This window comes from Mytilus californianus, unplaced genomic scaffold (genome assembly GCF_021869535.1).
Source record: "Mytilus californianus isolate M0D057914Y unplaced genomic scaffold, xbMytCali1.0.p SCAF_7, whole genome shotgun sequence".
Taxonomy (NCBI): Eukaryota; Metazoa; Mollusca; class Bivalvia; order Mytilida; family Mytilidae; genus Mytilus; species Mytilus californianus.
Window position 1 is genome coordinate 58644542 of NW_026262723.1, and position 13737 is coordinate 58658278.

Here is a 13737-nt window from a genome sequence, read left to right on the forward strand (position 1 = left end):
TCATTATGGCATAATGCTTTGTTCTATATATAACTTCATTAAACTCTTCGACAGAGATTCGAGAAACGGTAATGTTTGAATATTCATTTTACACTGCTAATCAAAAGAAAATAACATGAACATGTTTAGAGTAAATATAAAAGTACTTTAATAAATTAGTTTATTATCTATTCACAGATAAGTATAATCATCATATTTTATATACATAATCATTACATTTGTTTAAGTATACAGTAACAAATATTTTACAGCACTAGTGGACGGAAGCAATAATAATATACAAAGACTTTGTCACACATAAAAGATTGTTTAGATCATATTTATAACAATAGAGATTATCCCAAAATACCATTCATTTAAACTTATATTTAACATATAAAGTTTTGAATACTACAATTGGCAAAACTTACCAGAAAGTTTAAGAATATATATAAATGATATCTAAATGCTTATAAAAGATAACACCTACTGCATGTACTGCAAATTCATTTCACATTTGCATATTTTTGCTATGGCATTTTTAATTCCAACTTTTAAGCAATATTAAAGACACTGCTTAATAAGTGAATATAGACTTTTGTTTGTGAGATGTCATTTAAAATTGTGATTCCTTGAATGCAAACCATTTTGTTGAAACTTTCTACTCCTCTGTCTCAGTTATCCTCAGAAATATAAAACAGCCACATTATTCATTTATTTTTAAGCAACTACTTCAATGGTCACTCTACAGTTCAAAGTCAAACAATACTCTTTGCTAATTCACTATCATACTTGCACTTCCCAGATAAATATTTCGGAATGTGACACAGTCAATAAATATTTACTGTCTGGTGAGAATTTAACAAAGTTTATTGAATCACTGTGACCTACAAAATCCTGAAAACTGCCTTCATAGTAATCTAACAACTTCATCACTCGTTCTGAAATAGACGGTTTATGTATTAAAACATTATTTTGTAAAAATGTAGTAAAGTCTTATTAACATTAATATGTATATGTAAATAAATATATCATCTGAAAAATAACTTGTTTTTTATGCTTATGAATTATTTCACTTGACATGTGTTTTTTTTTTTGTTGTTGTTGCTTTTAGTAGGAATTATTTCATGTATTCTTACGCTGATAATTTTAGCAGCATTTATCACTGATGAGTCATCATGTGTTTTGTACAGGACCTATTTGTAACACTTAATTAGTCACCCATGTTTAAAATATAGGTTTGCAGATGGAAGGGTAGCTTAATTCTGATGTACCTTTCTTTGAGGATTCTAGTGGATAAATCACAAATCTCACTGATTTATTGTGAAAGACTTCTTAGAAATGGACTTTTAAAAGCAAAACACAAAAAGTTTAAAATGTATGTCACAGGAACAGAAACATTCTTTATTGTATAATGGAAATGTGATATTGAAATGGCACTGATAAATCATTATGGGTTTCTTGAAATTGACCCAGAGACAAAACTTAACCAGACCAGTACCACACATATAAGTGTAAATGTATATGCCAAAGTCACATTTGTAGTGAGGATTAAAAATGAAAAGTAAATTGGCAAACCTTATATATATTTTTAGAAACACCCCTGGCCTTACTACTACAAAAAGAAATTGTCATTTGTAAGGCAAGTCTTATTTGAGACACAAACTATTTACCTGTTAAATTTGGTCAAATTCTGTACAGTACTGAATGGACAAACACTGTTTATTCTAAAGCTTACACAACAAGACAGCAACAATGACTAATATAGCTGTGTGTAGAATATGGCAACAAACACATTTGTCTAAATCAATGTACTTACCATTTGCCCCAAGAGATACAAGTGCTGTAGACTGGGCCAAGTCCATACACATGGGCCAGTGTGTCAGAGCCTGTGTCCTTAACACCTGTAAAAAAGCATTAAGTAACAGTGAACTGCAATGTTATTTTCAAAAGAAAATGTATGTCCTAGTATTTATCATTTTATTTAAGATGAAATCTTCTGCGTTGTATCAGCAGCAGTTTGTTTCACAGATGACAATTGATATGCTCCAAACATTTTAACCACAATCCCATCCTCTTTTCCTTGAATGTGACCTTCTGAATTAGACTTTTCACTGGTTGTGTACTGACATGAGCAACAGGATGGGGGTGGGACTGTCCCTAATGTGAAACAAGATCTGCTTACCCTTCCAGAGCACCTGAAATCCGACCGGTTATTGGTGGGGTTTGTGTTGGTTAGTCTTTAGTTTTCCATGTTTTGTGTACTGTTTTTTGTTGTTTTCGTTTAGTGCCATGGCATTGTCAGTTTGTTTTCGACTTATGAGTTTGAATATCCCTTTGCTATGTATGAATTTTCAATATGGTATTTCTGGTGTGTTGCTTATTTCTGAACAGTGACAACCATTGCATAATGTTTTCCTGGCTTCTTGTTTAATGTATTCTTTTATCAAATCTTCAATTTGCTTGAGTTTTTCTCAAGATGTTTTTCCTGTAACCTTGTGTAGTGTATTCATGGTCTCATTTACCTTTATAAGACATTTCAACACCTGGAATAAAATATGAATAAAAATATCTTTGTTATTCCTTGCATTTATAAGTGCTAAAAAAAAGCATCAAGGAATTATCCAAATTATCCTGATTGTAGTATTTTAGGCATACTTGAGTAAATCATTGAATGCATATCAACATAAGAAGAAGAAATGCCTGTGTATCATCATTTACCTTTCGCTCAGATAAGCTATAAAATTGTATACATTTCTCCATACCATAACCAACATAAACAATGATGTCAGATTCTTCTGGAGAAAACTTAGCTATGCTAGGTGGTAGTTGGCTGTATAGTCCCTAAAATAACACAGAAAATTATTATATACCAGAAATGCTAGAATGATAAGAAATGTAAATTTTGAATTTTTTGCTATTGTTTTTTTTTTTTACTTCATAAAATCCTATGTTAAGCTATGCATATTAGGAGGATTTGTTTCAATCTGTTCAGTTATCTAATACAAGAAAAGGAATAGACCATCTAAGGATAGTTCAAATAATATCTCGGTTCAATTTGCTAGATTTTAATCAGAGAAAAAACAAATTTTTACCCTTTGTCTTTTTATGATGAAGGTTAATACACCTGTTGCTTAGCATAGTTTCACAAATTTTGGAAATTGGCCCTTACAAGTGAGCCAGCCCAGTTAGTTTTTTCAAGCTTAGGCCTCTGATGTCACCAAAAAATAGTTGAGAAATTTCATTAAAAAAGACCTATAATATAGTAATTTCATAATAAGCCTATGTGAATATCTAATCAAGAGAAGTGTAAGTCTTCAAGATAAAAATGCTGGAAGGGGAATCATTTTGAACAATGTCCCGGCTGAACCAGTAACAATTGGTTAGATCAATTAGGTAATGAAAATGTACCCTCTTGATTTAAAGTATAGTGGTCATATCTCTCATATTCTATAAATAACCTTCTATCTACTTGTCCACTACTAAATTTTCTGATACTTAAGATTCCTTCTTTATACTTTATTTGTACTTATGTTAAGTTTCAATTTCTAAAATAAACTGAATAAACTTTCAGTAAGAAATAATACCTTCTGGTCTTGTTTGGCTATAACAGTGCCATCTGGAGTAAAAGCTGGTGCTGGAAATGTTAACCAATCAACAAGCTCACAAAAATCTTTAGACCAATCAGCAGACCAAACACTAACACGCCTGTCAGCACTGGTAGCCAACCAAAGCTGTGGGGCAGAGACTGAAAGTTCTTGTTCTTGACAGATAGTCACATCAATGTTTGTAATTGGTGCTCCTTTGTGGTCAGATATCACTCTGACGGTCATTCCAGTAGTAGGACTACTAATGGCAATAAGTCCATCACTTCCTCCTGTTATTACCATTCTCCCTGGAAAAATAAATGCATGTTTGTCTGGATGTAAAAGAGGTGGAAGATACCAAAGGGACTATTCAAAACTCATCACACCATGCCAAAATTTTTTAAAAAACCACACCATGCCAAAATTTTTTAAAAAACAACGAAAAGATAAATGGTAAAATAAGAGTAAACAGGTCATAATTGACATGATTATTTTAAAAGTTTCAGATTTTATTGTAAACCAAAAAGTCATGAATTCATCAAACTTATGAAACATTTGATTAAACCTTTGGCAAATTTAAAAAAAAAATATGGTATTTTTTTTAACAACATTTTATTAGTCAAAATTTATATTTGCCTTTTTTTTCGATTTTATATATTTTGTTTGTCATGTGTAACTATGGCCATTATAATCATGTTTTTCACAATTTATATGATTTTTTAGCGTAATATCGCCCAAAATTTTGTGGTACATAATCTGTTTTATGGGAAAAAAAGCTCCCGATTTCAAAATCCTGGATCCACCCCTGATGTGTCTCTTTTAAATGCAAAATTTGTTAATAGGAAATTCACTCTCTTCCCAGAATCAATATATACTTGATTATTAAACTCAGGAAGGGAGGGATGTCCAACTCTTCAGGTCCAATTTCTATTCCCCAAGTATTTTATGTGTGACCCATAACCAAATCATCTCTAATGTTTTTGAATGATTGATTGATAATTTGGTGTTTAACTCAACTTTCACCACCATTGGCATTTTCATGGTTGCCATTTTTTTATTGATGGAGGAAGCCTAGAGAACCTCTAATCTTTGACTGAAAATTTGGCAATCCTAGTCAATTAAGATTGGAGTCGACAGCACCTGCCATGTTTGGTGTTAGAACTTCCAACCTCAGTGTTGACTGGCTAGTGATACAGCAAATTAACTACTATTAAAGACCACTTGGCCACTGGGCCCCTTATTTTTTTGATGAAATAAGACATTAAACCTACCATCTGAAGAGAAATTAATAGCAGTGACTGCTACAGCATGTGGATGCATCTTCAATATCATTTCTGCTTTGTTTATGTCAAATACTCGTACTGTACCATCGCTATAGCCAGCTGCTATCAGAGGCATGAACTTAGCATCAATTTTCTGGTGGGCTGTGACTGGGGCAGAGTCTGTGTTACTAACAGTTGTCCTAACAATGCCGTCTGGTTTTACGGGAGAGAAGGCGATACAAGTACATGCCTGAAAATTCGAAAGAATCCTTATGCAGTAAATCATTTGTAGCTTATTCTTTTCATGAAATAATGTTGCTGACCTTTCTCATTTTTTAACTGTAAGGCAAATAGCACAATATTATTTTTTTTCTCGACAATAACAAAAAAAACAGCAAAACAGGTACAATTTTTCAAAGCAGAAACAAAATGTGAATAAGAGTTGCTCCTTGTTATGCATTGTATTTCATTACGGCACTGATACTGAACAGTGGTTCTGAAAACTGCTCCTGATAGTGTAAATGTATGATTGATTGATTTATTGTTGGTGATTAACACCACTTTAAGCACACTTGGCTATTTCTTGGTGACCAGTTGTTTTCATTGGAGGAAGCCTGAGTATCAGGAAAGAACCGTGACCTTCGGAAGAAAAACTAGCATTCTAAGTCATTTAACACACCTTGCAGAAGCAGGGTTTGAACTCACATCAGTGTTAACAGGCTAGTGATTAGCCTTTAAGTGTATGACCGCTAAGCATTTAATGACGTTAAACTTCTTCTATAATTCTTGGAACACTGAACTATTAGGCCTATTAATCATTCAGTTATATACTGAACTAATTACCTGGTCTAAAACTTGGAATTGTAAAGTCTGTTCTCTGGTATCTATAGACCACACTCTTACACTCCCATCATCAGCACAAGATGCAAAATTTTCACTGTTACATAAGGATAAATTGTTCACCTGAAAAATACATAGCATGTCTTACAATGCCAATACCACTGCTACATAAACTGATCATATGAGAAATGTATAGTATTACAAAAACTGGCATAGGAGTTTAGGTAGTATCTAGTATTCAAAAATAAACTTTAAACACCTGGAATAGTATGACTAGTCACTCAATTTCTGACATTTATACAGATGATATTCTTCAGTTAATTGATATAGAATATTTCATTGTACAGAAAATAAAAAAAACCCAACTGCACCAAGAGTGCAATATACGCTGTTTTGTGCATATTGCAATTGTTGAGAGAAGAAAATAGAAAATTTAGAAGGCATCTAATCAAAAGTTAGTAAAATGGCTCTATTGAAAAACTTGCATGAGGATATTCTTAGGTGTATATATGTTGCCTTAAATAAGAGATTGGTATCGCACTTGACTGCTTAAACTTAATGATAACTTACTTAGAAGCATGGCTTTATTACCTACTATGATCTACTATCTTTTCCTTGAATCTGTCAGATATATTTGAATAGTCAAACATACATTTTTACTTCATTAATTGGAAATTACTTATACTTCTATTTACCTTTGCCATGTGACTAGAAACCAGTCGTATACTGGTTCTTTCTGGCCAGTTTATATACCACAATGTACCACTGCTGGTTCCAACTATCCCCTGAAATAAAATAATATATCTGAATCATATGGTCATACTACCGATAGGAAGATTTTTTTTTGTATTTTAGTTGCAAATGATATCAGTGAAATAAATGATTATGAAATGAACTATATGTCTGAGCATAAAATAACATGACAAGGTAAATGGTTTAGTATTGGCTGCCCCCTATAAATTTGCCAATCTATATTACCAGAAAGACTTACAGAAAGACAGAATCCTGAATAAAACACTATAATTTCTTTTTTTGGTAAAATAATGCTTTTAGTGATCAGTTAAAAATATAAAATGTTGGCAATACTACAAGAGCAGCAATGTACACAGTGAGTTTGCTAGTAAATAAACATTTAAACATTTAGAGAAAACTATATGACATTCAACATTGAAAACAGTCGGGCTATAAATCGTCTTTACAAGATGTGAAACAGAACAAGGCAGCTCTTGTGAATGTATTGAACTATTAACAAACTGAATATAGGAAAATTTGCTCGAACAAGATGGAGTGTCAGTAAGATTTTTAGATGAAGATGAATAAATTGAACTGTGAGCTATTCCTCACAAATGATATGTCAGCTATGAGCATTCAGGAAGTTGATGAGCATTTTACAGTAAAGCTTGCTCACATGAAGCCGTTTAACGAATTTCAAGAAAATCAGATTGTAGTTCCTGAGAAAAATGTGACAAACAGACAGGGGTAAAACAGTATATTCCCTCTTTCGTCATAAGAAAGGGGGTATAATTAAAAATGAGCTACAAATAATACCATATCTAAAGCTTCATCAAAAGCTGCTGTAACAATAGATCCATCCAGATTCATCTCATCCTCCATGGTCAGACCACCTGTTCTCATACTGTTGTGGTCACCAGGTAGCTTCAGTTCACCGACACCTACTATCGACCATACTCGTAAGTTTTTACCCACACTGCCAGTCAAAAGTCTTCCACTACGACACATGATCACATCTGTAAACACACAAAATGTCAACATCAATACACACAAAGGATTAAATTGGTAAGACAATGATATACTGTAAGTTCAGATATCATTGCATGCATATAAGTGAGATTGTTGAACAAGAATGCAAAATTATTTATTGCAATTTCATAATATACTGCATATTTTAAATAATGGTATCAAAATTTAAAATGCAAGTTTTTCTTTTTGCAATTTTCGCAATAATAAAAAACATTGTTAAATTTTCTGAACATAGAGTAAATTGTATGAGAATATCAGTGGCAAATAACTGTACATCACAAAATAAATGTGTTTGAAAATGTCGGTGTACCAACAGCGAATGAAGAACAGGCATAGAATAAGTTTCTAAATAATTGCTACTGTAAATATAGAAACTTTTGGATTTTTATTTTTATAAAGTCGATAGAATAAGTATAGCATTAAAAAATTGGCATCAAGAATTATTGGATGCGTTATTTGTATCACATGATTTGCATGCAGCATTTCCTGAAATCATATTAATTTGTCTTGCATTTTTGGTTTATTGATAAAAAACAAATGAACAAATCCACACAAAAGTATCATAATTTACATTACACACATTGATTTTGCTGTACTACTTTTTCTTATTCTTAGTCGATCAATTATGAATTTTCTTGCTTTCCTCTGGTTTTGCTATTGTGACATCACAAAAAAATGTCACATAGAAACAAATTAATCTTTTTGTCGATCATTAAAAAAAGAAAGAGGACTATGTCTTCATATTGTATAAAAGTTATTAGAGGAAAAATTCCACCACTATATATCATGTCAAATAATATTTTCCTACTCTTGGCGGTTATATCTTAAATGTTTAAATCACTCATCAAGCCTCACATTTTAAACTTGAAAATTTAATTAGAGAGGAGTAATATTGTATCACATTAGATGCATTAGTAGAATCTATTTTTACATTATTCACATGTACTTGTATTTATATGCAATTTCTGTGCCATAAACTTAAAAGATGGATAAAATATGACTATTTTGAACTGAAAGTACATATTTATTCCATCTCTTAATAATATATTTGCTCTCTCATTCAGCGTTGTATGCATTTAATATTAAAATAATATTGGTGGCTAAACAATAAGGAACAAATATAACATTTATATACAAGTCAATTATTTATTTAATGTTATCTAATAAATAAAGTATGTAAAATTGTTTGGAGTATATATGTAAGCTTATTACAAAACTTAATGCATGAAAGGCTAAAACATACACACCTATTTCTGATTTATCTGCCTCCCAGTGTATAAAACATGTGTTATGCCGTGTGTCCCAGGCTGACACTTTACCACTACTTGTAGAAATATACAGAGTACTGTCCCCTGCATACTCCATGGCAGTAAAATCAACTGATTCAACATCCTAAAAAGATTAATCATCCATTTTATATAAATTGTACAATATACTATACTGCAATATTTCATTGGAAGAACAGTAATAATAACTGACCCTCATGGAAAAAAAACCAGAAAAAATATGTTTTACTACTTTTTTTCTATTTTGGCTTTAGTTAATTCTGTTATTGGGCACTTATCCTATGACTATCTTAGGAAATAATTGCTATTATTTGAAAACTAATTATTGGATTAGTCATAAACATTTAGCATTTGACACTGACATAATGATAAATGATTTTTTCACATGAATACAAGCAAAAGAATTTATTTTAGATATATGTTCGGGAGGGATATATCCATTTAGGTTTACTAAACCACGTGATTTTTTTAATATTTTGAAGTGTGACCTACAGTTTTATACTATAACTTTTTTTTAAAAGTTTAAATGAGAGTTGACGCACATTCCCTAAAATTACTACTTGTTTAAGTTCAACATACCTTATGGTGCCCCTCTAATAGTTCTTCTGGTACTTCAGCTTCGTGTACATTCAGGCAAACATCAGTAGTTGTTTCGTCCAGTAACCAGAAGAGGACTGTACCATTCTGTCCCACTGTGGCAAACTCATTGACAGTGTATGGATCCCACTTCAATTCATGTACTGGACTAGCTGCCCGTGAAGTTGTCAGGATTTCATAATTATTCGTACTCCATACAACAATTGAGCAATCACGGTAGTCGCCTGTAAATATTGATAAACCCAAATATAATTATTTAATAAAATACAGTAAAACCTTTAGAAATGTAGGCATGGTAAACAATGGATCATACAAATATAGTCAAAGGTAATTAGTCAATCATTAGAAATATGTTCAAGGCAAAATACAGTCTATTCTTACAAATATAGCAAAACTAATTTTATAAGTGAACCAACACCTAAAGTGGTGATTGTGCGGTAGGATAAAGAACAAGTGGATACCACTAGGTTATTCACAGTTGTCTTGAAATAAATAAGAATATGTAGACACAAAAAAGTGTTGATGTCTTTTGTGTCGAAATATAGCAAAAGTTAAATAGTAGATATCTAGAAATATGTACAAGGCAAAATAAAGACTATCACTATAAATATAGGCAATGCAAAATATAGTGAATCTCTAGATATAGACAATAATAGTGTCTTCACTTGACATATCAACGATATAAGGATGAGGCTTAGAAACAGGGAAATGCGAGGCTCTGCCGAGCTTTTTCCCCCGTTTCGGGCCGAATCCTTATATCGTTGATATGTCAAGTCAATACACTATTATTGTCTTTATACTGTAATCTAGAAAAACACATGTTCAATTGTTGTTTATTGTGTTATTGTTATTTATTTGATTAAAATATTGGAAAAAATCCCCCTTTAAAAAGGCCTCACATCTGGCGGAGAAACATACAGCACAATGAAATGTACATTAATTTACCAGTTGAAACCAATCGTTGGTGAACGAATTCGTTTGAGTATGAGTATCAACAATAAGCATAAAACATAATGACTTATAGGTTTTAAACGAAAAATATTAACAAGTGAAATATTTTTTTCTAACAATTGTAAAAGAAACAAATTTGAGTCGTTCCACGCTTCGTTGTAAACATTGGAAACAAGGACAGGTTGAAGCGCTCGTCATGAATATTTAAATATAGTTTTGGCTCTACTATTTAAATATTCATGAGGAAATGTTATATCGGGTCAGTGACTGTATATGACATAGAAATATACAGTCAACGCATTTTGACTTCTCAAATAGAACGAGTGCAGTATAAACAGATATATTAATATATTTATATAAAAACTGTCAGTCTTGCAAAGAGAAAGTATAAATAAAAACACTGAAGATAACCAGATAGGTTTGTAATAATCTATTGTTAGTACATGTGTTCATCATCGTATAATCACAAAATAAAGTCATGGCACTGTTTTTCTTTCTTTCAATTTTTTACCTATTTTACCTTTTAAAATCTAGTCGTAATATTTATAATTTTCATTTTCTGTATTTAAAACGTTTTTTTTTAAATCCTTACCAACAGATATAAGGAACCTATCATCCCTGGAGTATGCCAGACACTGTATATCAAACTCGTGATGATTTAGAACTTTCCGACATAGATATTGTTCTAAATCCCAGATAATTATCTGACTTGGTGACATTCCAAATGAACCACTGGCAGATGCTAAAACCTGAATAAGCAGAAAATAAAAAAAATCTAAATGTACTAAAACAAATATCATCTGAATGAAGGGTGTCAGAAATACTAAAATTTTCAATTTAAGTCAAAATTGATAAGGCGTAAATTCTGTAATGTTTTTATTTTCAATTTTTTTAATTGAAAATGATGTATCCCGTTTATAAAATAATTATATGTATATATTTTTTAAGATTTATAAATACTTACATTTTTTAGTTACATTAGCCCTATTTTATTCAAGGAAAATATTTTTGACACTTTTGAAAGTGTATTCAGTTCCTCCTTACTAAAATAGATTAATTAAGGTGAAATCTTGTTGGCTAAATCCCCAAGACAAACACATATTTATACTCATCCCTCCTAAAAAATAATAGCACAAAAAGTGAATCATAACAAAGTTCATCTCAGATTTATTGATTTTAATCCATTCTTTATTGGCCAAATACTTTAATTTCAAATTCAAACATATAATTGATTGGTTGTGTTTTAACACCACTTTCAGCACTATTGGCTATGTCATGGCGGTTAGGTTTTTTTTTTTTACTGGTGGAGGAAGCTGGAGTGCTGGAGAAAACCACAACCTTCGACAGGAAAAACTGACAATCCTAGTCAATTAAGATTAGAGTCAAACGCACCTGCTCAGTGTTTACAGGCTAGTGATACAGTTGATGAACTACTTAGACCACTCAGCCACCAAAGTCCCAACTCAGACATATAAACAACTGACATTATTATTTATTATTATGTTTGCCACATAACAATTTTAGATTTTCACTTCAAATTTTCCATGAACTATAGCAAACATTTATCCATTAAGTTACTTTTACCTATAATGGTTCATACAATTTATATTGAATGGGATGAAAAGATCTCAGTACATGTTTATAGAATGATAAAAGTTTATAAAATAAAATGCTTCGCTGGGCACAGCTTGATACAACCGCAGAGGTCGAACCCTGAACAGTTGGGGCAAGTATGGACACAACATTCAAGCTTGATACAGCTCTGAATTTGGATTGTGATTAAATATTTGACACAACATAGGTTTCTGACACAGAATGAATGTGGTCTAAGAACTTAAAAAATTTTAATTTACCTATTCAAACCATATCATTATTATTTGCTTTTATATATAAATCAGAAATAACCAATTTAAAATGGAAAATTTTAAAGAAAAAAAAAGGAAAAAAAAGGGAAAAAAAATCCCCCACCCCCAATTTTTTGAACCCCCTTATGATTCATTACCCCTTAAACTCAAACCCAGCTTTCCCTTTGTGATATGGAACCTTGTAGTACAATTTCATAAAGATCCATACACTTACACACAAGTTATTGTCCTGAAACTAGAAAAATGCTTGTTTTTTGCCCCTTTTGGCACCTAATTCCTAAAATTTTGAGGCAATTACCCCCAAAATCAATCCCAGCCTTCCCTTTGTTGTATGGTACCTTGCAGTACAACTTCAGAGAGATCCATACACTTGAACACAAGTTATTGTCTGGAAACTAGAAAAATGCTTATTTTTGGCCTCTTTTTGGCCCCTTATTCCTAAACGTTTTGGGCAATTACCCCAAACTCAATTCCAGCTTTCCCTTTGTGATATGGAACCTTGTAGTACAATTTCAGAAAGATCCATACACTTACACACAAGTTATTGTCATGAAACTAGAAAAATGCTTGTTTTTTGCCCCTTTTTTGGCCCCTAATTCCTAAAATTTTGAGGCAATTACCCCCAAAATCAATCCCAGCATTCCCTTTGTGATATGGAACCTTGTGGTACAATGTCAGAGAGATCAATACACTAACACACAAGTTATGTCTGGAAGTTACAAAAATGCTTATTTTTGGCCCCTTTTTGGCCCCTTATTCCTAAACGTTTTGGGCAATTTCCCCAAACTCAATTCCAGCTTTCCCTTTGTGATATGGAACCTTGTAGTACAATTTCAGAAAGATCCATACACTTACACACAAGTTATTGTCATGAAACTAGAAAAATGCTTGTTTTTTGCCCCTTTTTTGGCCCCTAATTCCTAAAATTTTGAGGCAATTACCCCCAAAATCAATCCCAGCATTCCCTTTGTGATATGGAACCTTGTGGTACAATGTCAGAGAGATCAATACACTAACACACAAGTTATGTCTGGAAGTTACAAAAATGCTTATTTTTGGCCCCTTTTTGGCCCCTTATTCCTTAACTGTTTGTACCATAACCCCCAAAATCAATCCCAACCTTCATTTTGTGGTATTGAACCTTATGGTAAAATTTCATAGAGATCCATTCACTTAAACTAAAGTTAGAGTGCGAAAACCAATGTGTCTTCGGACGATGACGATGACGACGACGCCGCCAGCGTCATACCAATATACGACCGCACAATTTTTTTGCGGTCGTATAATTACATGTCAGTAACTCCTAACCAATCAAAATAATTTTACCTGACAATCATTCTGTAAAGACAGTGTTGATATTTCTTCTGTATGGCCTGTATAATATTAAATTTATTTCATAATGCAATTAAAAATCATACAAAATATAATAAATGCAAAGTTCCTATATGTAAGTGGGCTAAAATAAAGATCTTGTCTGGTTGCTACCAGCTCTATTTAGACCATGAAAACTAAGAAATTCTACTATCCTCTAAGACAAATAATTTAAACAACTTTTCTCTACATACATTACATATAGAACTATCCTATTAATACTCCCACCAAAAAATTG

The 13737-nt window shown here is 32.0% G+C and overlaps 1 protein-coding gene across 1 annotated transcript in view; it reads right to left on the reverse strand.

Annotated features, from left to right (window-relative positions):
• Nucleotides 1–124: 124 nt before the first annotated feature.
• LOC127710080 (WD repeat-containing protein 90-like) overlaps nt 125–13737 on the reverse strand; it is a 48187-nt gene continuing 34574 nt past the window's right edge. The window contains exons 31-42 of the mRNA XM_052215824.1: nt 13455–13501; nt 10856–11012; nt 9295–9536; nt 8677–8821; nt 7217–7416; nt 6364–6453; nt 5672–5791; nt 4838–5078; nt 3567–3874; nt 2701–2823; nt 1799–1883; nt 125–920 (exon numbers count right to left, since the gene is read on the reverse strand). Of these exons, the coding sequence (XP_052071784.1) occupies nt 766–920; nt 1799–1883; nt 2701–2823; nt 3567–3874; nt 4838–5078; nt 5672–5791; nt 6364–6453; nt 7217–7416; nt 8677–8821; nt 9295–9536; nt 10856–11012; nt 13455–13501 (1913 nt within the window). The 3' untranslated portion in view covers nt 125–765. The remainder of the gene's footprint in view (nt 921–1798; nt 1884–2700; nt 2824–3566; nt 3875–4837; nt 5079–5671; nt 5792–6363; nt 6454–7216; nt 7417–8676; nt 8822–9294; nt 9537–10855; nt 11013–13454; nt 13502–13737) is intronic.